The sequence below is a fragment of the Meriones unguiculatus genome, chromosome 9, assembly GCF_030254825.1.
Source record: "Meriones unguiculatus strain TT.TT164.6M chromosome 9, Bangor_MerUng_6.1, whole genome shotgun sequence".
Taxonomy (NCBI): Eukaryota; Metazoa; Chordata; class Mammalia; order Rodentia; family Muridae; genus Meriones; species Meriones unguiculatus.
The window spans coordinates 90,189,163-90,215,779 of record NC_083357.1 but is presented as its reverse complement, the minus strand read 5'-3'; the positions used below and the strand labels follow the sequence as shown (position 1 = coordinate 90,215,779).

The following is a 26,617-nucleotide window of genomic DNA, read 5'->3' as shown; positions in this document are numbered from 1 at the left end:
CCCAGGCAGTTTCAGTGACCCTGCTCGCAGTAAAAAGCCCGGATTAATTTTCTTTCCATTCACCACCGAGACTCAAATATCTACTGCCCTATCTTTAGCTCACTGCCCTCTTCGCCCTTCCTCCGATGTCCCTGCCAGCAAAATGCCTCAATTTGCAGCACCGGGCACAGAGTCGGTTTAATGGTTTAATGCGCTCCAGGATTTGCTGGCCAGAACTCCTCACTGAGGGGTGGTTGCGAGCATCAGCCATCTCTGCATTTTGGGCCCTTCCACTTTGCAGACAGAGATGCATCGAGAAAAGAGCGGCCTCAATGACCCTCATCACCCGGTGGCTAGAATCTACGCTCCCGGGTTACGCTCCAGTGCAACCGCACCGCCCTGGCTCCGCAGCTTCAAGGTCCGTAGGAGTCTGCTAGCTCCAGAGCCTCCTCGGGTGCTGGACCCTGCCGGGCATGCTCAGTGCGCGTCCTGGAAGCCAGTTCTCTCGGGGCCGGGATCGTTTCTCCGGGTTTTTGCGGCTGCCGAGGGGCGCTGGGGAGGGGAGGCAGGAGACAGTCAGAGCCTTGTTCCGCGCCCCCTCCCGCAGCCCTCTGCAGCCTCCCGCACTGCAAGATGCTGGCCAATCAGGACCCCGGGGCGGGGCCTCGGCCGTCACGCCCTCCCTCTGGGCTTATTGAGAGTTATATCAAGAAATTCAGTTCAGAGAGAGGAGAGAGAGGAGAGGGAGAAGGCGAGGGTGCAGAGGAGAAGGGAGTACGCGAGGTAGGAAGGAGAGCCTCAGTCTCTGAAGCGCGAAAGAGCTCACGGATTAAGAATTTGCCGGGCAGTTGACACCCCGGGAAAACATACAGAAAATCAGCATCACCCAACTCTGACGTCTCCTACCAGAAGTTAGAGACTTCAGCAGTATTGCCATCGGATGCATATGGTAGGCTGGATACTGTGGGGTATACTCCCGAGCGGACGAAGTGCAATTGGATGTGGCGTGTGTTAAATACCAGAAGAGCCCAGACCCAGTGGGTAAAAAGCGAGGAAATGTGACGAGAATGACTAACGACAAATCTGTGAATTTGTTCTCGGGAGTTGCTAATTTGCCAGCCCGAAGCCACACGTTTTACAAGGAGGAAACGTTTTGCTGCTTCTGAATTCTCCCCAAACTGGTGCTACCAGATGCATGGCTTTCTATGTGTTGGAACAGATCCTTCTTAACTGCAGCCTACCGGGAAAGGGGAAAGGTTGAGGCAACTAACGTAAGTGTAAAGTTTCCTATGCACAATTGGAAATGCCGTGTTTAGTTATGTCCTCGGTGTAGGCGAGAGGTGTCTGTAATTGGGTAGCCGACTGGGGCAGAGCTCACCTACTGGGCTGTATCTGCAACCCCACCTGCACCACTCTGCTGGAACTAATCGCGGGCATCCGCTGGGCGGCCGTGCAGCTTAATGCAGATGAGATTAGAGCTGGGAACTGACCAGTCCTACTCCAGTGGGTAGCTGCCTGGAGCCTTGGACCCCTTTAAACTGCAGTTAGAGGGGCATCTGAGCGGAAGTTCTTTTACGTGTGTTACCGGGTTGCGGTATTTATGTGTAGCAAATGTTACTAATATTATAATGAGAAGCCGGATTAAGAATCTGCATGTTTTTCTTCTTTCCTCTTTTATGCTCAGTAGAAAAAAAAAATATCGTGGTGTTACATAGGAATGTTGGCTGTGTTTCACTTCCATCCCAGCACACTGGTCCAGCTCTGTGACGAGCAATTGTCTATTATGATACGTTTTTTTAAAAGTTTTAATGTGTTTATTTATCTCGATGGGTGCAGTGTGGAAATATGGTGAAAGGAGAGGAGGCTCTCAGTAAGAAATGTGAAGTCTTGATTTTGTGCTCTGAGGCAACAAGAATTCGTAGTGGCCAGTGACTACTGCCGCTGCCGCTGCTGCAGCATGTCCTGATGCTCATTTCCCAGTAAGGCTGGATTAGAAGACACTTGAAGAACTGGGAGGAAGGAAAAGCAGTCTTTTGAGAGGAAGAGATGACTCAGTGTGGCAGGGAAGAAAACACATCATATCTAACATGTGACAAAGCAGTTGGCAGCAATCATAGCTAAATTGTTGAGGTTTTTCACTTCCACCTCAAACAACTAGGGGAGGTAGGCTAGAGACCAGGAGGTGGGTAAGGCAGGGGGAGGGGATGAACAGAGCACCAATGCCTGCTTTGAATTAAACATTGTTATGACAAAAACAGTGCAGTAGGGATGGGGGGGGGTCCAGTTTAAAATAGCTGCTGTTCTTAATTCAAAAGTAGATGAATTTCATTTTCTCTGGGCAAATGCAACAAGCAGGGGATATTCAGAGATTTGGCCACAGAGTTAACTTGCAAACTGTGGCAGAGCAAACTGCCATGTTTACTAATATGCAGTATGAATATGGTTTGATGTTTTGTGACTGTGTTTTCATTTACTGAAGAATAATACTGTCTGTACAATTGTGTTGACAGTGGCTGTCTCCAAATACGAGATGAGATGTAATGCCTCCTCCAGTCCATGCACACTTCCTCTTACAATTCCTGCATCATTCCTCAGTGGAAACCTTTAAACTCTAAAATCCAAGAAAAGAAAATAAATACATTATCATGGACCTGAGGGATTTTTACCTGTTGGCTGCTCTGATCGCCTGTTTAAGGCTGGATTCTGCAATAGCTCAAGAACTTATTTACACTATTAGAGAGGAATTGCCTGAAAATGTGCCCATAGGAAATATACCAAAGGATCTGAACATTTCTCACATCAATGCTGCCACGGGGACCAGTGCCAGCCTTGTCTACAGGCTGGTTTCTAAAGCTGGGGATGCCCCTCTGGTGAAAGTATCCAGCACCACTGGGGAGATTTTCACAACCTCCAACAGAATAGACAGAGAGAAACTCTGTGGCGGGGCTTCCTACGCCGAGGAGAATGAGTGTTTCTTTGAACTTGAGGTGGTGATCCTCCCCAATGACTTTTTTAGGCTGATCAAAATCAAGATCATCGTCAAGGATACCAATGATAATGCCCCCATGTTTCCGTCTCCTGTCATCAATATTTCCATTCCAGAAAACACTTTGATCAACAGCCGCTTTCCAATCCCATCAGCCACAGACCCTGACACAGGCTTCAATGGGGTACAACATTATGAATTGCTAAATGGGCAGAGTGTTTTTGGACTGGATATTGTGGAAACTCCAGAGGGAGAAAAGTGGCCGCAATTGATTGTTCAGCAGAACTTGGATAGAGAACAAAAAGATACCTATGTGATGAAAATCAAAGTGGAGGATGGAGGCACGCCACAGAAATCCAGCACAGCCATACTACAGGTCACAGTAAGTGATGTGAATGACAACAGACCGGTGTTTAAAGAGGGTCAAGTAGAGGTGCATATTCCAGAGAATGCTCCTGTGGGGACCTCTGTAATTCAGCTCCATGCTACTGATGCAGATATAGGCAGCAATGCTGAAATCCGGTACATATTTGGTGCCCAGGTTGCCCCTGCAACCAAAAGACTCTTTGCTTTAAATAACACTACTGGGCTGATTACAGTTCAAAGGTCCTTAGACAGGGAAGAGACAGCCATTCACAAAGTGACAGTGCTGGCTAGTGACGGCAGCTCCACTCCTGCCAGAGCCACAGTTACCATCAATGTCACAGATGTAAATGATAACCCTCCGAACATAGACCTCAGGTACATTATAAGTCCCATCAATGGCACAGTGTATCTGTCTGAGAAAGATCCAGTCAATACAAAGATTGCCCTAATTACAGTTTCAGATAAGGACACAGATGTGAATGGCAAAGTGATCTGTTTCATTGAAAGAGAGGTCCCATTTCATCTGAAGGCAGTCTATGACAACCAGTATCTGCTAGAGACCTCTTCTCTGCTGGACTATGAGGGCACCAAAGAATTCAGCTTTAAAATTGTTGCCTCTGATTCTGGAAAGCCCAGCTTGAATCAGACTGCTCTGGTAAGGGTTAAGCTTGAAGATGAAAATGACAACCCACCAATTTTCAACCAGCCTGTAATTGAGCTGTCAGTTTCTGAAAACAACCGACGTGGGTTATACTTAACAACTATTAGTGCTACAGATGAAGACAGTGGGAAAAATGCAGACATTGTTTATCAGCTTGGACCGAATGCCTCCTTCTTTGATCTGGACAGAAAGACAGGAGTTTTGACAGCCTCCAGAGTCTTTAACAGGGAGGAACAAGAGCGATTCATTTTTACAGTAACTGCCAGGGACAATGGGACACCTCCCCTCCAAAGCCAAGCAGCAGTGATAGTTACTGTTCTGGATGAGAATGACAATAGCCCCAAGTTTACTCATAATCATTTTCAGTTTTTTGTGTCTGAGAATCTGCCAAAGTATAGTACTGTGGGGGTAATCACAGTGACAGATGAAGACGCTGGAGAGAATAAAGCTGTGACTCTTTCCATTCTAAATGACAATGAAAATTTTGTGTTGGATCCCTATTCGGGAGTCATAAAGTCAAACGTCTCCTTTGATAGGGAGCAGCAGAGTTCCTATACTTTTGACGTCAAAGCCACAGATGGAGGACAGCCACCTCGGTCCTCTACTGCAAAAGTAACTATCAATGTCATGGATGTCAACGACAATAGTCCGGTTGTCATTTCTCCACCATCCAACACCTCATTTAAGTTGGTGCCCCTCTCAGCCATTCCCGGTTCTGTGGTTGCTGAAGTTTTTGCGGTGGATATTGACACTGGAATGAATGCAGAGCTGAAGTACACGATAGTGAGCGGCAACAGCAAAGGGTTATTTCGGATTGATCCGGTAACGGGCAACATCACTCTGGAAGAAAAGCCAGCTCCTACTGATGTGGGCCTGCACCGCCTCGTGGTTAACATAAGTGACCTGGGGTACCCTAAGGCGTTGCACACTCTAGTGCTGGTATTTCTTTATGTGAATGATACTGCTGGAAATGCCTCGTATATATACGACTTGATCCGTAGGACTATGGAGACCCCACTGGACAGGAACATAGGAGATAGTAGCCAACCCTATCAAAATGAGGACTATCTCACCATCATGATTGCTATCGTCGCTGGTGCCATGGTGGTCATAGTTGTAATTTTTGTCACCGTCCTGGTACGCTGTCGCCATGCATCGAGGTTCAAAGCAGCTCAGAGGAGCAAGCAAGGTGCTGAGTGGATGTCCCCAAATCAGGAGAATAAACAAAACAAGAAAAAGAAACGGAAGAAAAGAAAGTCACCCAAGAGTTCTCTTCTGAACTTTGTCACTATTGAAGAGTCTAAGCCTGATGACGCAGTTCATGAACCTATCAATGGGACCATAAGCCTGCCTGCTGAGCTGGAGGAACAAAGTATAGGAAGATTTGACTGGGGCCCGGCCCCTCCAACAACCTTCAAGCCTAACAGCCCCGACCTGGCCAAGCACTACAAATCTGCCTCTCCACAGCCTGCTTTTCATCTCAAACCAGACACTCCAGTTTCCGTGAAAAAGCACCATGTCATTCAGGAACTCCCTTTGGACAACACCTTTGTTGGGGGCTGTGACACCCTTTCCAAACGCTCCTCCACTAGTTCAGATCACTTCAGTGCCTCAGAGTGCAGCTCCCAAGGAGGCTTCAAGACAAAGGGCCCCTTACACACCAGACAGGTAAACGAGCACTTTTACTGGTCTATAAGTACTGCATACAAGTGCCCAGTCAACCAGTATTAGCGTGCCAGCGCGTCTATTGTTTTGGTCTAACTTTAGCTTAGTTATAAGGAGGAGAAAAAAAAAACTTGACCCCTTTTTTTATTCCTCTGGGGCTCAGTCAAGAATTTTTAGAACAGCTTTGAAATTTCTGAGTTCTGAGAATCATTTAACCTCCCAGTTTCCTTCAAATGGCAAAGATGAAAAGAGGAAATTATTCCAAAATGTCCCAAGATAATGTTTTCTCAAGAAGAAAACCCATCCTGATTTGCCCAATTCTGCTCCTGGGGTTTCCAAATTACCTACTTCAAGATTTCCACATTACCTTTTGATCTGAAAAGTCACCTTCAAATATCAAGTATAAATGACATTTGAAGGTCCGACCCCAACTATGTTGGAACTGTGGTTGATAAAGGGGTTAATGTTTTTTTATACTCTGAAAAAATAGTAGGATATTAATTGTACATCAGCTGTGAAGCACATGATTGTTGGTTGATTGCATCTAAGCCATATAGAAAGTCTACTCCTTGGTTTCAAGTTATTTTATTGTAATATAGTAAATTGGATCTTTCTTAGAAAGACTTTCAGTGTTCATAATGGCCAAATATGAAAAGAAAAGAAAAAAAAGGAATGTTTTCTCTATAATATTACTAATTTATACAGAAAGGAGAAATTCATTGTAAATACTTTCTCATCTTAGTAATGCATAAGTGATCTGTCATAACTCATTTTAAACTGTGAAATATGCCATATGAAGAGGGATTAAGAGGCTGAGAATCTCACATTTCAACCAAATCCAGAATTAGTTTTTCTTAGGTCTAATAATTCCTTGTTAATAAAGATTTAAATGCAGCGCTGTCTAATTTGTTTCTTTGGTGCTTGTCTGTTGCCACAAAATTTGAATGTCGATAATAGCCTGTAGATGGCACTAGGGTATCATGTCCCTGTGCTGGCCAGGTGCCAATCCTGCAGCAGCTAGAAGAAGGGGGGAGGGAAGGATCAAGCTGGTAGTACAGCCAAAGATACCTTTTATTTAATGATAGTTCCTCTGGAGCAACTAGAATTTAAGTTCATTTGTTTGCTCTGTAATGAGTTGCTCTCAGCACTTCAACTTTCTAGGATTTTTGGAAGCCAAGCTCTGTTATTAAGAGTCCATCTCTGCTGGTGGCCCATCCACTCCATTGCTAATCTTTAGAAACACAGGCCTCAAAAAATCAAGTAAAGCAAAATTCATTTAAAGAATTATCTTGACAGTCATTGGTGACTCTTTGGAAAATCAAGGTTTTTTGGTATTTGTTTTTTTTTTCTGAAGTTGTGGTAGAGTAGTATATCTTAGGGAGACTGCTTCCCCTTTTACATCCTGTAGCTGCTCTGTAAGGACACTGAGGCTTCACAACAATAAGGCATTATAAAAAGAATTTTGTCAGTGAATCGCACAGGTACTCCAAGAATAGAAAGTGTAATGCCTGTGACTGTGAAAGTAAGAATCTCTATTTAAAATATTAAAAACGTACAGCCTTGTAGATTAAAGCTGAAATGCACAGGAAAAAAAAAGACCTAAAAGAACAAAATCAGTTTTGAAGTCCCAGAGGAAGATGTTAGGTTATTAGATATAAGTAGAAGTCAAAAGGACAGCTCAGTTCCATGCTAACCTTATCAGCAAACGAGAACAGAGTGGTGTTTAAAATTTGGGAACTGTCCAAGCAAATCAAAGATTTTTAAAAGTTGTAGAATAGCTGATATTGAAAGAAAAATAACTGAAGAATCTAACTGGCCTTAAGAAGTTTCTATTCCAATGAAAAAGTGAATAAAAGTTTTGTTTTTATACTTTATCAAGATCAATACTACATATATATGTGTATATATAAGTATAGATATAGATATATATGTATGTATATGCTGTGATGTGCATTATATCTTTCCTTGTAAAGAACAGATTTAAACTGAAACTTTTTAATGTGAAATTGGTTTCCCAAGGAGTTTCCTGTCTACTTCCCAGAATTACCATTGCTCTCACTTCAGTGTTACAGGCATTGATATTAAGGTACAGGCCAAATTCTTCTGACTTTTCACAGTCATTGAACATAAATATAATACAAGGACATAAATGCCAGTCAGATATGTTTCAGAAAAAAACTTTGAAAAGATATTCTGATGAAGCTTGGTTTGTCATAAAGACATTTGTTTATATGACATCATCTTGCTGACAGAGTGCTGAGTAACTCACTAACTGAAACTACAGTGTGCTCCAGACACAATTTTGGACCATGAGGCATTTTTTAGCTTCCTTGTACTCATTCTGATGTTGAAAAGTAGCTGTAATTCATTCCCATGATACAGAGCTATTGAAATGGTAATATTTATATCTTTTAGAAGCCTTTATAATAAAAATCTAAAACCATAGTAATCATGCTTGAGAAGATAAATTTTGGAAATAAGCAAAGATGTAATTGAAGTAAACAAGACATAGATATAATGTTCGGGGGAAATGCTATTTTCTGTGAATGAAAGACAAAACTTATACACAGCTTCTTAAAATTTTGTTTACTAAACTCTATGTTAACTCTTTAGGATGATTTTGTCAAATCAGGACAAAATAGGTGTAATTTCTTTTTGTTTTACTCCTCTGTTTCAACTGGTATCTTTTATGCAATCTCAACTCCTCTAGTTTACAACAGTGAAAAATATAAATCTTATTATTACAAATTCTACCACGTGAATTTCTAGACTAGTACACAACATGTACACAACGTTTCAGAAAAGTGCGCATGCTTGCCTTTCACCGTGCTACTTCTGACTTTGTGGTGCGGGTTGAAGCATGGGAAATGCAAGAATCTCGAATAAGAGATTGCCAAATTTAGGTACCACTACTCAGTATTGTAAACACGAAAGCGCAACATCTGGTTTCCACATCCTGAGCTGGTCTGTGGCACAATGACTCTTAATCTGTCTGACACTTTCTCTTTGGCAGTTTACCTGTGTGTTTACAAATAGTACACGAGATATCTGTAACTTTAATCCTTCTCTTTACTGTATCTTAGTGACTTCTTAAATTTCAGTATAATAATTCTATCATTTATTCTGCCACAACTTTTTAAAAGAACTTTAAAGGTGTCCTCTGGGTTCCCAGATTGAGAACTTCCAGTTTTAAGCAAAGGATAACGTTAGGATTAAAGTAAAGTTCACTGTTGTAGACTGAAAAGCTACAATTGCAATTGGTCATTTTGCAATAAAGTTGCTCCTATTTTTGCCTAAAAACAAACAAAAAAGGAGAGAAAGAAAGAAAGAGAAAGCTATAATTAACATAATAGAATTTAAAATATAATTTTTCAAATTGTAGTATGTCTCTGAATCAATGGAGTCCCTCTTAAAACAATGTTCAGGATTCTTCTAAACCAGTTCTGACGTGCTGCTGCTGGCTCAGACATGGAAATGTTCCCAGCCAACAAGTTCTATGTGGCAGTGCATTCTGCTCACCTCAGCTCCGTTCTTTGAGTTTTAGCCTTAGTGTATCCGAACCATAAATGCTCTCCTTTTCCTTTCATATTATATCCCACAGACCTGTTTTTGCACATCTCACCTCTGCCCATCCATTTACAGCTGTTTTATTGTAGCTGGAGGCTTTACAGTAGGCTGTTTATTGCTGTTTCCCAACTTGGTTGACAGCATTTGGGGAATTAATTTTCTTGGTCCCATGTGCTTTGTGTTCTCCAGCAGGAGGATAGGAATAAGTGAAAATGTTAACATAAAGAGCAGTGATCTGTTTACATTTGACAAGTTCTTGAAGTAATCAGTCTATAAAAGCTCCACCAGATTTCGGTTCTGAGTAAACAACCATGTTTAATTTTCTAAATGAAATGCTCATTTCAGAGCTTAAACGTCCTGACATTAACTTTTTATGCCTCAAAGTATTTGCTCAGATGCATATTTGTGTATAGATTGAAGAGTTTATACATTGAACATGTGTAGACAAACTGTATTCAGGCGAGTATGTGTGCTTTTACAGTTGCAAAGGGAACTGCTTCAGTTCCCAATCATTTAGAGATACTATATTACATTTGTGATTACTTTTCATTTTTGAGTAATCCACCACAATCAGTACTGCAATATTATTGTGACATGTGGAATGCATAAGGCAGTCACAGAGCTGATATTTAGAACTGTCAGAAAGACAAAAATGCAACAGAGAATGAAGAGAGCAAATGGAATCTAATGTGAGGCCTGCAGAAAACTTAAACATGTTTTCAACTACTGAATTTTAGAATACACAGGCAGTCATGACCGTCCAGTAGGCACATAATAAAAAATTGCCTCCACATCAAAATCAAGTCATTTTGAAAACTGTGATTTTTAATGCTCTACCTTCTCTCGTGATAGAGTTCTTTGGTGGAGATGTCAGTTTTTATATTTAAGAAGTCAAGGATAGACTTCAGAAACTGGAGGGTATTCAGACTTCTTAGGCAAAAATGACTTGGTCATTCATACTAGGGACCTTTTTTCTTGCATTTATAAACTGGGACATTTAATGTTTTCTTTTGTTTTCCCGCTGGATAGTTCTGGGAAATTCAGTGTCCTTTGTATTTTTCATTCCTGACAACCTTAGGAAAAATAGATACCAACAAATGCCATTGTATTAAACAGACTTTTTACAGGGTGTGCTTACATACATAATATTTGTAAATATTATGTATAAAATGATACATAATATACAAATTATGTAGAAAATGTCCAGAGTTAAAGGTCTTATAACTACCAAAACTGTGTTTTCTTATTTCTCAGTTCAAATCAAGTAAAACCTTGAAGTCTCAGTTAAAATCAAGTTAAAGTACTTGCTTTTTGAGGAAGGGATAACTTTTCACTATGCGCCTACTGCACAGCCATGACTGCATGTGTATGCTGAAATTCAGTCGTTGAACCCTGTAGTGCAGTGATCTCCCATTGAACTCTATCCTCAGACTGGCAAGACAACTTGGAAGAGGCAATACCTGTGCTTCACAATATGGTCACAGCTAGTTCAGAGGGCGAGCACTGGCCTAGGGTGTTCAATGTTCAAACTCTGGTGTTGAAGATAACAGTAATAATAATAATAATTGGAAATGTTTTCCTTATGAAAATATACCATTTTATCTTTCTACACGAGCGCCTTTGTTATTTACTTACAAGTTATAATTTTCTTGTTAGTCTAGAAATTAAAAGTCAGGAAATAGAAAACTGAGGTTGAATGAAAGAACTCAAGAGAAGAATGAGATTTTTTTCACGATCCATTGTAATTTACATCAAATCAGTAAATTACAGCTCAAATATTGCAACTGAAAATTTAATTCATTATTTATCAGATACATTATTTTACGGTATAAAAGAGTGAGGCGTAAGATCATATTTCCATATACATGCAGTTTCTATGGTTTTATTCTCCTCGTTGTTTACTTTTTTAAGCTCCTTGCCTAGCGGACTCTGGTGTTCCACCAAGTGTCAAGAGCTGAATGTTGTGTTGTCCCATCTGTCCGAGGCTGTTTGCACAGTATAGGTCTGCATTTACTTATTTGATGGCTCTGGTTTGGCTTTGCTAGCTGTAAAGAGTTAGGGTTTGTGTATTTATGAACAAAAGAGAGAAAAAAAAAAACCAAGTCTAGTGGACCTTCTACTGTATCTCCTTTACATTCTTCAGCCAGAAGCCTGTCATCATGTGGCCTGGCATTTTCACTTGCCTCCTTAATAATTTCAGTCTTTTAGACAGCATCTTACATGGCAGCTTATGTGGAAATCCAGAATTATAGACTGTGGCCTTTTTTTTTTATTTCTTAACATTCATTCTCCAAATAATGTTCTTTCTGAATTCGTGCATATTGTAGTCCTTAAATTTCACTCAGGTTTGTTAGTGAGAAAGTGGAACTGCAAATCAGGAATGAAAGATAACTCTACAGGTTCATAGAGGCACAGAAGTCAGAATGTTTAATAGCAACAGTAATAACTTGAGCACCTTTAACAGAGAGCAGTCCTGACATGTATACAACTCTATAGAAGTAAACTGTAGATATGGAGAAATGTGATCTCTCATGTATATGAGGAGACACATAGCCTCCCGTGTTTAATATTTCATCAGTTCCTAGTTCAGATAACTGCTAAATCTGTCAAACATTTCATTTAGAAAGTAATACATGCCTTTTTGCCTCTGTTTGATATAAACCTATTGGGCTGTCAATCATAAAAAACGTATAACTTGAAAGATATATTACCATGATTGACATATTTCTTTAGGTTTAAGTTTCCTTTTCTCCTTAAGCCAAGATTGATTAAAATTAGAAATTTCTGTAAGAATTAAACAACATTCTTTTTTTTTAATAGTAAAGCAGCATTAATACTGAAAATGGATGGATAAAAAGCCTGATTTCTAATTTTTCAGATTTATTTTGTCCTGTAAGCAGTGTGTGTCCTGTAGTAAAAGTAGTGGCCATTTTCTCAGCTACAGTATATAATTCTAAAGAAACTAGAACTCTGAGGCATTCATTAGAGATCTGTTTGTACATGTATATCCAGTAAGACCTATGAAAATATTATCTGATCATCTTCACCATTAGTTACTTAATGTGTACATATTGCATTGAAAATGATGGACCTGATACAACTAATTAGAGCAGTGAAGATGTATACTAGGCAGGATGTTAAAACACGCGTGATTGTTTCTTCTTATTAATTTTATAGAAGTTATTCCAGCAAAGGGGAGGAAAGAGATGTGAAACTTACCTGTTCTTGATTAGACATTATTACATACAATTTCACCACATGCATACAATTTCATTACACAGGCTATAGGAAAGAACAGTAATTTTGTCAAATTTTTTCTTGCTTGTATAATATCTTTCATTTAACATTCAGCCATAGTTTTTGCTATCAAGTTATCTTTACATTTTAGGAATGCACAGCTTTGCTAATATCCAGTTCCAAGCCCTTTTCAATCTCTCAGCAGTTGATTAAGGAACTCTCTAATCCCTTTTAGAATGTTGAGGAAGTAATGGGTGGCTTTGGATCTTTAAGCTCCCACTGAAATGCTATGAAGAATTGTTACTGAGCTACTGTTTGCACGTATCTCTCCTCCTGCTACTTACTTGGCCTCATTTTTTTTTCTTTTCCTAATCTTAAGCTTTCATCCTGAGAATATTTATTTTAGTCGGAAATAAGCGTGCCAGTGATAGACATTTGGGCTTCACCTCCAGATGAATGCCATCACAGACAAGGAAGCTCTGGCACACTTTGCATAGATCTGTATGAACACAGTGAACCCTTCATAAGCTCTTAGATTTCAGGAAATCAGTGCTGAAAATTAAGTGGGGTTTTAAAGATTTGCAAAGTAGAGAGCTTTGTATAATTCTGGAATTGCAGGTGCCTATTAAATATGAAGTAAAGGCTTTGTAATACAACCAGCTAACATGTTTCATTCCACATTAGAGTGATTTATAGCCTAGGGAATTAGGTTTGCCTTTTTTTTTTTTTTTGAAAGCACACACATTGGATATATTCAAAAGAATGAACATCTCAGACACAAGCCTTAGCATGGACAGGTTTGCTCTCTGATTTTTCTGATTCTGAATAACGGATGATCCAGGAGTGTTGGTACTTTCTTGGAGGTATCTCTGATGTCCATTATTTGGGGTGTCACCTCTCCTGAGAAAGCACTCTCAGTTTTGTAAATAGAATCTCTTCCGAACATAGCACAGATGGAAGCCCTAGGTATCTTGGATTATTTCTCAAAGTATTTGTAGAATTTCTGTCTGCTTCATTTGCAGACAGTGAATTTTTGTAGGATGTCATTTTAGTGCAGGTATGTATGGATTTCATTACATTTACCTTCATAATAGTGTTGCAAATATCTGGCACTGCTTTAATGCTTCATTTTGGGGACTAGCTAGGTTATATTTAAATTGGTAGAAATGGGCATGTATGTTTTAAAATGATTACAAATATGTTTTTATTTTCTTTATTTATTTTTGTTTCCATAAAAGAAGCATTTCATCATGTGTGTTCCACAGTTCGAGCCAGGAAAAGTGCTTGGTTCTGTTAGTCATATATGATTGGCTTAGGAAAATAAAGACAATCACAATTCAGAGAATGAAGTTTTTACTGCCCCCGCCATTTCCTCATTTAAAAGAACATCAATAAGGAGGAAATGGAGACAGAAGGCATTATGAAAGAGCTGTATCTTTCAAAGAAAGAAAATGTCTTCTGCTGACAGTAGTTCTTTAGTAGATCTTTTCTGAGAAAAAAAGATACTGGTGCTTTTTTGGATTCTGGGGATACAACCAATCTGTGCCTCTGTGTGATAACAGCTGCATGCTGAGTACTTTCAAACACTCAGCTACACAGGATTCTGCAGGAAACTTTGTAGATGGTGCAAGTGACAAATGGAGACAAAATGGAGTGAGCTCTGAGATGTGAGTTGATACCCTCCCGGGTCATATATTCATGTCATTGGGCTGATTTCCACATTGGAAGTCCTGAGTCACAATGGCCTTTCCTCTGTGTCAGCTTGAATGAACCTGTGCCAGCAACTTTTCTCTGCTATGGGTCTTGTTATTCACTAGGTCAAAGATACTCAGATGTGTTAGTTATCTTCTCAGTTTCTCAGTAGATTTTAAATGGCATATATTGCTTCTGTGTATCTCTTTACCATAAACATGATAAGTTCACACATACATGCATACGTGTGTGTATGGGTTAAACGTAAATATCTTGACAATACACATTAAATGTTACACAAACTTCGTAATATTCCCTTTCCTGTAAGAAATACCAGGCAAACCCTTTATTTTGAGTTACTTTTCATTCTCTACTGTTGAAATTCACATTTCTTCATTCATGCCTTTCTCAGTGATAACACATAATATTTTGTTTTGATGTTGCAAGGGTTAAGACTGTTTCTTAGCTACAAATTCAAATTTCCTGAATAAAAGATAATAGAGTTCATGCGAAATCACCTATACTTTTGCCTCAAAATTAAAATAAGAATGAAAATTACCCTGAAATGCTATAAAATCAGTGACAACCTTTAGGGTGTCTTACATGATACAAATTCATTCATCTCACTGTTAGTGTTGAGAGTAACATCTTTTGCAAAAACAATGATAACAAAGTATGTTAGTTTCATTGAAGGTTTTTAAATATATCAATAATTGACAGAAGCATTTTGATACCGAAAATCTCTATTTTAGACAATTAAATTATCCTTTAGATAAGCATTATTGACTTCTGGGTAGTACTAGGAGCAGCGATCCCCAGGGTTTAAGATACCTGCAGGACCGTCTGTTACTGGCAGAAATGTGTGTCCTCCTCAGCTGACGGAGGCTCACCCCAGGTAAATAGTCAGTACAGTACAAAACACAGACCTGGTTTTTGTCTCATATGTCAGTATGGAGATTCCACACCCTGAGGCGTTATGACTTGCAGTGTAATAGTTAAGGAGACCTATAAGGAGTCCCTCAAGGTGAGAATATGTCTCACTTACATTTCTATTTTTCTGCATGAACTTTCAGTAGTGGTGAGAGGTGTGGCCTGAGGTAGACACTGAGTAAATGATTCTCTATGAGATCTCTCCAGTTTGTAATTAAATTTGTAGTTCATGTTTGTGTTATGCCATTCACTTATTTTTATCTATAAAAATCATTTTAAAAGGTATAAACATTCTTATTCACTGTTTACATTCTACCAGCCTCTGAGTTTGAGTTTCCCACTTTGCTGCCTTATTTCTTATATGCCACTACATGTGTCTGCTGTACCATAGCTCTCATACAAGATGGGGAGGGTGAAAAACATAAATCAGGATCAGCAAGCTTCTTTTTCAGTCCCCACATCTGTAGTAGTTTCTTTCCTCTCCTCTTCTCATTGATGTAACAAAATATGAACTGGATCCAATTAAGGCAGAAAGCAAAAATTTTTATTGGTTCATAGTTTGAGGTCACCTGTCCATCATAATGGGAAAGGCATGACTACTGTAGCATAAAGCATCTGGTCAAATTACATTTTCACTCAGGAGGCAGAGATAAATGAATACTTGTGTTCAGCATATGATCTCTTTATTCAATCTGGGATTCCAATCTTTGGGATAATTTCACCCAAATTTAGAATAAGTCAATGTCCCTAATTTAGAAATATTTTCCTTGGTGAGTGTAGATTCTAACAGGTTGGTAGTCAGTACTAACCAGAAAAAATATTGAGTGATTTTTATAAAACATAATGGCAAATGCATTTGTCTTATTACATGGTTGAGAGAGATACTTAACTTTGAAAACAAAAAAAGGTAAGGATGTCATGCACGTTTTCTTAACATACTCTTTGGTAAAGTAGAAAATGCACTAGAATTTAGCAAATGGTCTATAAAAAGAAGCAAAATAATAATTGAATAGTGATTAATGCAGTGTCTGGTTACTATATTAATTTTAGAAAGATAAATTTAGTGCCTAATAGAACTCAGAGGATTCTCACATGCTCAAGCTTCAAATGTTCCTTTGAGATGATTTGACCTATTTAATTCATTTCCCAGCTATGAAATTGGAGACCAAGGAAATAATTTGATATTTGTAGCAGCAGAAATGACTGGAGGAACTACTACATGAAAATATTGTGATAGTTAATAATGCATTGCATCACCTAGACAGTGGACATAGACCATTGATTTCTTTGTCTGTGCAACAGAATATATAAGGTTATTGTGAAGTCAAGTGTGAAAAAAATAGGTATGGAATATAATCTTCAGAAATGCCAAAACTTTATTCTATATCTTTTGTCTAAGCACATCAGCTCCACCTTGACAGAGGTACCCAATTCACTTAATAGATAGATGCATGCTCTCTTAATTTTGCTTATAATTATTTTGTTTTAATCTGTTCTTTTCATTCTTTATAGGCATGACTTTCCATTAATTTAATTTTACTTTAACTTCATTTTCACTGTTAGAAGTTGTAAGAAGTTGATCTATAACATCATCAGAATACAATACATAAAATGCTTTGCTTTGATCTCAGTTCTTATTATCTTGTCTTGAAATTACTTCACCTTTTAAATTCTTTACCTATTTCTGTTGTGTGCTGCATTTAAAATTATCCTGTTCCTCTTAGCATTTGTTATTAATGTAGTTCTTTGTCTATTACCCATAGGAGCAGCACCCATCTGGGGATTTTCACCTCTCACATCACTCCTATTACAAAACAACATATAAAACCAAATCTGTTGTACAGTCAGTATTTAACATAGCTGGAATCATTTGAAACCTGCTGGTTCTTGCTTCCAATTATTTCATAGACTAGAAAGCATCACTGCTGAAGTAACAGCATCTACTTTGTAATCAAACTAGCTGAAATGCCTGAGAATATATAGATCATATTTCTAGAATTTGCCAAATAGATGGCAGAAGTACTATATCCAACAGTTTTTACTACTTCTTTCTTATTCTAAAATAATAGAGCAAGCTACCAATGTTTGAGTATACAAATTTGCAGTCTATGAGTGTGTGGATGACAAAAACATTAATAAAGACAAAAATGTAGAAATATAACACAATAGGATTTTACCTAAAGATAGCATTTCTTAATATCCTAGGCCTAAAGTAATTTCCTTCTTCTAGAATACTAAAAGCATTAAGATGAGATTGGTTATTTAAACTTGAAGCAAAGTACAGTGGAGGTTTGTAACTAATTAGTTTTATCAACCAAATAAGAAGTTAATATGGCCCGATTTCAATTGATTTATTTTGACTTTGATTACAAAAAAATAAATAAATATATATTTTTTCAATTGTTTTATATACTGCAATATATTCATTTTGTATCTCAGCTGTAGGTTCCTCTCTAATCCCCTCCCAATCCCTCCCTTTGTCCCTCATCTCCTTAATGCCCCTTCCTTAGTCCACTGATAGGGGAGGCCTTCCTCCCCTTCCATCTGACTTTAGCCTATCAGGTCTCATCAGGACTGGCTGAATTGTCTTCCTCTATGGCCTGGTAAGGCTGCTCCCACCTCAGAGGGAGGTGATCAAAAAGCCAGTCCATGAATTCATGTCAGCGGCAGTCCTTCTTCCCATTACTATGTAACCCACTTGGACACTGAGCTGCCATGGGCTACATCTGTGCAGGGGTTCTAGGTTATCTCCATGCGTGTTCCTTTTTTTGTGATTTTTTTTAAATTTTAAACACAAAAACACTAAATAAGAACAGAATGTGTTATATTTGTTTTACAATTGTATGGCTATCAGAATCATCCGAGTTTCTCCTTTCTCGGACATGTGGCATTTATTTACCACTGGAGTCTCATGCACTGGAGAAAATCGAGACATTCTACCCGAACCACAAACTGTAAGGTTAGCGGTGGTTAGCGGAGGACGCCGCTACTCGAGAAGGAAGTTTCTGAAGCAGAAACAGCTCTGGTGGACGACAGACGCTTGTCCAATACAGGCTCTACACCAGCACAGCTGGTGCCGCAGACTTGACTTGTCATTCCACCCCCACAGACCCTGCATAGAGCGGCAGGCTCCAGTTTTTGAAAACGCAGAGAGACCCAAAGTAATTGAAATGCAGTTACTGTCCTTTTATTTCACTTTTTGTATCTGCCTGTTGCATCTGCTTCACATTTTAAAATTTATTTATTTACTTGATCGTTTAATGTACATTGGCATTCTTCCTACTCGCCTGCGTGTGAGAGAGTGTCAGACACCCTGGAACTGAGTTGCAGACAGTTGTGAGCTGCTATGTGGTTGCTGGGAGTTGAACCCGCAGGTCTTTGGGAAGATCAAAAAGTGCTCTTACCTGCGGAGCCATCTTTCCAGCCCATTGTGCTTCACTTAAAAAATTATTATATTTATTATTTTATTCATCTTATATCCCAATCACAGCCCCCTTCCTTTTCTCCTTCCAGTCTCACCCTCCCAACCTCTTCTCCCTTTCTCCCCTTCCTCTTCCCCTCAGAAAAGGGGAACCCTCCTTTCAAACCCACCCTGGTTCATCAAGTCAAGTCAGAAATAAGTACATCCTCATCTACTGAGGCCAGAAAAGGCAGCCCAGCTAAGAGACAGTGATGCAAAAGCAGGCAACAGAGTCCATGTCAGCAATCCCTGTTCTGCTGGCTAAGGTACCCACATGAAGACCAAGGTGTCCATTTATTACATATAGGTCATGTGCTGAGGTCCAGTCCACATGCATAGTTTTTGGTTGGAGTATCAGTCTCACAAAAGACCCCTGTGCCCAGAATTTTTGGTTCTGTTGTTCTCCTTGTGGAGCTCCAGTCCCCTCTAGGCCTTTCATCTCCCCCTGCACTCTGCCCATAGTTTGGCTATGAATCTCAGCATCTGCTTTGATACACTGCTGAGTAGAGTCTTTCAGAAGCCCTCTGTGGTAGGCTCATGTCTTGTTCCTTGTTTTCACTCTCTTCCGATAATAAATAAAAATTTAACATCTTATTGACTTTCCCCATCCCTAGGTTAAGTTTACTCTGTTTTGGATTGGCCTTTAATTTAGTCCTAATTGCATTGTAAGCCAGTGACTCAGAAAGGACTTTAAAACAAAACAAAGCATAGGAGTACTTATTAACCATTTTCAGTCTAACCATTTGAAGTCTAAACCACGGAAAACAAGCATGACTTCATTTAGACTTCAAATTTCACACTAGCATGTGAGTTACAGTCCTATGCACATTATTTCAGACCCTACAGCTGATGGAGTTGTTTCAGGTATACATTGTGTCATTCCGTAGTTCTCTAACCAAGACTACCCAATCCTGCCACATGAAGAACACTGATGCACTCAGTCAGAATGATAATGTCAGACACCCTGGAAATGGCAAATGGATCTTAAAGCTTTAGAGTCATTGCTTGATTTGAAATATTCTCATGGCATCTCTCAGTATAGCTATATCCAACATGTAACTACAATGCACTATATATGTACTATTGATAGCAATATTTATATTTATATCTCTGTGCTTGCTACACACAGCTAAATGACATTAAGTCCACCTGGTTCATATTATCCATGTTAATGACACCTTCTCTTTATTGGTTAAGGAAGAGTTCCAGGAATTCTGTTTAAATTCCGTTCGACATAATGATCACAAGTTGTAGTCTAAGAACAGGCTTACTTGGGTTTCTCAGAAAATAACGTGAATGGTGTTTCTGTCTCCAAATACTTATGAGATGCAAATCTGACAAGGAAACACCATTAACATTATTCAACTTTTTTACTGGATTAGTGAACTAAATTATCACTATCACTATTTTCTATCATGTTTATCAAAACTTATTCCAGATTTCTGTTTCCTAGTCCTATAAATTTTTAACACTTATTTCATAGAAGGATTATGTACCTTTCTGTTGCCAAATACCTGATATATGATTCACTGATGCACACACATATACACACATCCTTTTTAGTTTTTATTCATTCTGTAATTTTACAGACATGTAGAAAGTCTTAACTGTGTTTCAGATGCAATATTAGTCAATAAGATTTTTTTTAATTCATCTCATTGCCTTTGTTTAATGTATTTCGGTAGATTTTAATCACAAGATTTCCTTATATAAAAAGAGTACACTCAGTTTTATAAATATGTCATTTTTTTCTAAAATATATTTTCAAATTTTCTCATTTAACAATAAAAACTGGTCTAGGAGATCTGATCTTTTAAATGAACAATAAAGTTCTAAGATACACTACTCTAATTATAGAAATGCAAGGTTTAAATTTATTCTTCGGCTAATTTCGAAGAAGGAAATGGGCTCCTCTGTCCCTAATGCCTGCATTGCTTCTACAGGCCAAGATGTTCATAAAATGTAGTTGCTAGCAAGACTTCAGTTTTTTATCTGTATGAGATTATGCCACTTGCTCTGTTAGAAGTTAAATGAAATCTGTAATATACACTGGAAATTTTGAGTATTGACCCAAGTCAAATTATATAATTGTTCCGAAAAAAAATGAAGATTCACATTGTAGCAGTATCTTTGCAGGGAATATTTTAGCTTACAACATTCCATGCACAAAGGTTTTAGCCTTCACCCTTGAAAGAACATACGTTTAACATAGGCATGGGATATAGACGTCAAGCTCTGGCTGGTGTATATGTTTGGTCTAATTGGCTTTTTGCTCCAGATGGTTGTCACTTGGTCAAGTCCATTTTCTTATGAATATTTATTGTTTTATTTCAGAGACTCAGTGAAATATCATAAATGTTAAAATGAAAGAGACCTTCATTATATATGTTTTATTCTAATGTTGAAAACATTCATACCCTGAAATTTTGTTTTTCTGTTGTCACAGAAGGAAATGTCACAATTAGGTTTTAGATTTGGGCAGACTATTATTTTTAACTCTTTCATTTCTGAGACACTAACTTACGTAAGGATGCATGTCTTTACATAAGCAAGACTTTCCAAAATTATAGTATCATTTGAGTGAAAAATCTTTGCTTTATGAAAAATAATACATACAGGTCCCCACCTGTACATTCTTGTGTAAATAATGTATTTGAGAAAACAAAAACCTTCACTGCCAGAAAGTGTTCTATTTTAATTGCAATTAGACTTTTCTGATAACCACCAAGCTGGTGCCTAACTCTAAAAGGATCTTTCCAACTGTTCTGTGGCTGCTTAGGCAACTATCACCAAGTAATTACTATAATTAAATGAACTACAAAATTGAAACCTGTTAAAATATGCAGAGCTCAGGAATAAAATGTAAAACACACTTGTTAATTAAATACATTAATTGAAATATAAATAAGTTTTTGGATATCACAAATGAATTTGTATGAGCAGTTATATAAAAACATGAATCTCGCTTTTTATTAACATGAAAATATTGACAGTTTGGTAAAATAATTTAGAACCAATGAACAGGATGGTGGAAGCTTAATCAGGGGTATGTCCAGGCAGGGGCTGGCACATAAACCACTTGTGTGACCCTGTCTCTTGTAACCTATTTCTAAAAATAATTATGCATATGGTACTTGCACCCTTTATCACAATGACCACCAATTTTCTGTTTTTAGGTTCAATTACTTACTTCTTATGCTTCTTCTCAGTGCCTGTCTTTCATTGCAGAATAAAATTATTGTTCCATACAAATCACAAATCACAAAATTGAAATGTAGGGATGCTTTTGTAGTTTAGTGGTAAAGGATTTATTGAGTATGTGCAAAGCCTTTAGTTTTTTTTTCCCCAATAGTGCCAAATACAATACAATAAAATGTAAAATTTTAACAAACAATCGAAGTGTGTTGTAGTAAGTAAAATATTATCAACGTAATCATTGTACTTTATATATTACTTTTATTGTGAGTGACTTTTATATAGTAAGGAATGAAGAAAATTTAATATTTTAAAAAGTAGTTTCAATGTATTATATGAATATAATAACAGATTTTAAATGGTGTTAATTTTGACTAATTAGTTACTAGTACAGCTGCTGAAATAAATAAGTAAAATAATGTTCATTTACATTTTAGGGAGATTATACAAAAATATATAATGAAATTACAGAATATTTAGAATTGTCCAAAATTTATTGAAGAAAAATCAGGCATAAAATTAAAAAAAAAAGTGAAAGAAAGAAAAATTAGCTGAATGACCTCCCTGCTATACCATATCAAGCCAAACATGAAATCTGGTCATGTGAATATGAGTTAAATTTTATTTTTCCGTAAACAAGCCTAGCACATTCTAATGAGATTGCAATCACTAACAGGACTCAAGGGTTGATGCTGAAGCCTGGACATCATCCTAGGAATCCTGAATTTGGAATCTCATTCTGCTTGCATTTTCAACTTCTGTAATGTGCTCTTTGCCATATGGAAACTTTAGGAAAGTTTGACTTTTTAGGTTGTTGAGATGCTACCAGAAATAATGTAAAGAGATTATCCCCTGGTCTAGGTGGTTTTAAGAGTTCCTTTGTGAGATGTTGATTAATGAGTACAAAATGCCACGTGTTGGCTAAAAAAAAAATGAAAAGAACATATTATATTATAAAGTCTCTTATGTTTTAAGAGGCACTGAATCAGACTTCTATAAAAAGTCCAGATATTTCCATTTTAAACCAGGAATGAATGACATACAGATGTGGCAAGCAAGTCACACGGAAAACATGAATTCAGGGACTTTTCAGTGCATTCAGTGTATCTTCTTATGATGCCTTTACATGTTAAGAAGGAAATGTCCTTGTGGAGCTCCTATCCTTTCCACGTCATACTAACTCCCCCTTCTTTCATATGCTTCCCTGCACTCTGCCGAAGGTTTGGTTATGAGTCTTAGTATCCGCTTTGATACACTGCTAGGTAGAGTCTTTCAGGGGCCCTTGGAATTAGGCTCCTGTTCTGTTACTTGTTTTCTCCTATGTACAATGCACTTCCCATTTATCTTTCTAAGGGAGGATTGAACATCTTACCCCGGGTCCTCTTTCTTGTTTATCTTCTTAAATATATCTGGGCACAGAGGTATTTTCTGAGACTCACACTCCACCAAGGACCATGTATGCATATAACCTAGAACCTCTGCTTGGATGTTGCCCATGGTAGCTCAATAACCAATTGGTTTCCCATAGTAAGGGGAACAGGGACTATTTCTGACAGGAACTCAATGGCAGGCTCTTTGAACTCCCCACCCCGCAAGGGAGGATCAGTCCTGCTAGGCTACAGAGGGGGACTTTACAGACAGTCCTGTAGATACCTGATAAAACAGGGTCAGATGAAAGGGGAGGAGGTCCCCCCTATCAGTGGACTTGGAAAGGGGCAGGGTGGAGATGAGGGAGGGAGGGAGGGAGGGAATGAGGGAGCAGGATACAGCTGGGATACAGAGTTAATAAAATGTAACTAATAAAAGAAAGAAGGAAATATCATGCTAAACTGCATCACTTTGAAGAAAGCTTTGTTGTAAGCTTCTGTCCAAGGGAATCAATTAGTTCTTTTAATATATTCCACTTGTGCTGGATTTCACAATAAAACAATGATGCCAGTCTTTCTTTTCTTTTCAGGAAACCAATATAATCTAAAGCTTCCTTTAAAATGATAATAAATTGAACTTGGCCTAAAAATCCTGATGACCAATGTCAATGGAAAATAAGGCATACGGATAAAATGATTCTGATTATATACATCCAATGGCATCGTGTGGGCATAATGATTCATGGGTTTTGCATCTTGATGCTTATGCCCCTCTTCATGAAGTTAGTTTTACTAATTATCCCAGATTTTTGTCCTGAGAAAGCCTTCTGTCACTACAAAAAAATCTCCCGTTTGAAGTTTTTCTTTTTCTCTTTCTCTCTCTCTCTTCTTTTTTTCTTTCTCTATGAGCAAGGGGTGGTGGTACATTTAACCTACCAATTTATTACTTTTTTTCAGCTTTTATATTTAGTTGCAGCAGATTCCTTCCCATCAAAGATAATATGAGAAGCATCTTCATAATGCTGAGTGATTTATTCAGCACCTTTGTCATCTCAGTTGTTTCCAACACTTCACGGCCATGTTACTGTTTAATTAAATATATTTTTGTCCACAAAAGAAGAGATGGCATTGCCGTTATTAATACTAAACAGCATTTTATGTGTTTAGTTTGGCAATGGTGGAACAAATTTTGAATGTACACATTTTCTGCTTTCAGTGAATAGTGGACAGGTAGCTGCCTACTTGTGGATTCCTGAGTGCTACTAATAATAAAATTCCTCAGTTATTTAAAGTTACTAATGAATGCAATGACAAAACATAAATAATACGAAAGTAACACAAGATTAGATTAAGAGAAAAAGTAGGTTTGGACGATAAATATACCTTGGTTTTTTGGACGCCATAACTGGTTGAATAACATGTAAATAGAGCCTGGCATGATAGTAAGATAGGCAGGTCAAGTTGTGAAATCAAGTGAGTTCTTGGAGCCTTTGTCAGAGTGAGCCATTCTGGGAACAATAGAGCAAATCACAGCTCTGTGATTAATCAAATCAGCTCTCCATTGTAGAAGTACAAAGAGATAAAACCATAGGATCTCGTTTGGAATTGGATGCTTGTAGCCTAATGAACTCATGTGGATTGTGCCTTCCAATATTTTGGCTGGAAAAGAAGTAAGTTCATTAGGATTGTAGATAAAAACAACACTGTATGGTCATGACAGAGTTACACACGTCTCTCAAAGAGAAAGGCTAACCTTGATACAATAAATATAATACTGTCAAAATTACATTTTTTAAACCAGTTATTGGTTGTTTTAGCATGACTAGTCATGATTAAATTTTGGGACTTTGTTTACTCTTTGTTTTGTTTTGTTATGGGACATTCTTTTAAAGATGTAAAACTAGATTGTCACAGTAATCTACCATAGTTTAAGCTAAATATTAGATCTGATTTCAAAGGGAAGTAGAGGATTTTTGGGTTTCTCACAGAAAGATCACAATATTCTTGTTAGTATTTTTATCTTTGGTTTTTGAGAAAATCATTATGCTATGATACTGTGTGTGTGTGTTTTTCCAGCAGCAGAGCATGAAAAGAAATCTAATATTTATTGGTGTTCAGATGTTATTCTCAACATTTAGCATGTAGTAAATTGTAATCTAGAACCAACGGCTTTCACACACATACTATTGGATAATACTCTAATTTACAACTGACAAAGTGCAAATGCTGTGCTGCTGGGCACAGTGGAAGAACACGGAGGGAATCTGAGATTGCTTTTCTAGTTATCAGATGCCAGAAACTTGGTTTTTCTCTGCTCAGCAGCATTCTGTCATTCTAAATGAAATAAAATTTTATTTTCAAAGTAAAATTGTAGTGCACCCAGAGAAGTCATTACACCCAAAATAATTTCTTGAAGTAAAAAGAGAAAAGGAAAAAAAAAAAGGAAAGCTCAAGTCATTATTTACCCTTTTCTACCTTTACTTTGTACAAATGACATAATGATAAAACTACCTTAGGCGTGGGAGATTCTTTTCAGTTTACAATGAAAATTCAGGCAGTGCATAGTCAAGAAGTAATTAGCAGTGTATCTTTTAAGCACTGGGATTCTAGTGTGCTTCTCCCTCCCAAACCAGTTCAAAGAGTGGAATTTAGCAGTGAATTTTAAAGCAATTTGCCCATCTCAAAATAGATCAGCGATTGCAATTTTTCTTATTTTAAACAGCTTTTCATATCTTCATATCAGGGTAAAGTTCTAGAGGAGACAGAGGTCAAATTTTAATAATAGAAAATAGGTCTTACTTCACAACCAGACTACAGTTATCTTTTCTTTTTCCCTCTCCTTTTTTTTTTCGTTACTTTTTCTTCTTTCCAGGTTTAGTTATTTTCTGTTTTAAAGTTTTATTCCAGACTCATAAGAACGTACTTAAGAATTACCAACTCTCATCCACTTCAACACAAATTTGCCAACGCGGATCACCCTGAGTCTCCCGCCCACCACCGCCCCACTGCCCCACTCACTCTGTCCCACATTATGAAGACACATCCCCATGTCCACTGAGACACAACATTTTGTAATCTGACCTCATTTATAATATTTTAACCCTTTCTTAAGGTATGTTTTCCGGTTTTATCACTGAAAAACCGTAACATGCTTGTTACATATTTCTATAACACCAATATTACCAAGCACTTAATTTTCCCTTTCTAAGACTTTAATAACATGAGTTAAAATTTCTCCATCACATGTTGAACTTGTAAATACCTCTGAGATCCAGAACATGCTATATTAGGAGTGTACTAAAATTAGATGTGTATATTATTCAGCCTTGTAACAGATGCATTCTGATAAAACATTCGTGTGTAAGTCCTACAGTTTTAATTGGTGGTAAACTTGAAGGTTCAAAGAACATAATGAGGGTTACTACACATTTTTGTAGTCTCTTTTTCTAGAAGAGGTTAACCCCCACTTCTGATGATCATGTTTCTGAATGTGTATCATGAGATCACTTGAA

At 37.8% G+C, this 26,617-nt stretch overlaps 1 protein-coding gene across 15 annotated transcripts in view; it reads left to right on the top strand.

The window, feature by feature from the left end:
* Positions 1-701: 701 nt before the first annotated feature.
* The window catches only part of Pcdh9 (protocadherin 9), a 939,984-nt gene continuing 914,068 nt past the window's right edge, over positions 702-26,617 (top strand). For 9 of the 15 annotated variants that reach the window (XM_060391515.1, XM_060391511.1, XM_060391507.1 and 6 more), the window contains exons 1-2: positions 704-1,250; positions 2,490-5,660. In XM_060391515.1, coding sequence (XP_060247498.1) covers positions 2,625-5,660 — 3,036 coding nt within the window. In that variant the 5' untranslated portion in view covers positions 704-1,250; positions 2,490-2,624. Of the gene's footprint in view, positions 1,251-2,489; positions 5,661-26,617 lie in introns of all 15 variants that reach the window. The other 6 variants (XM_060391504.1, XM_060391503.1, XM_060391516.1 and 3 more) reach the window with 2 other exon arrangements.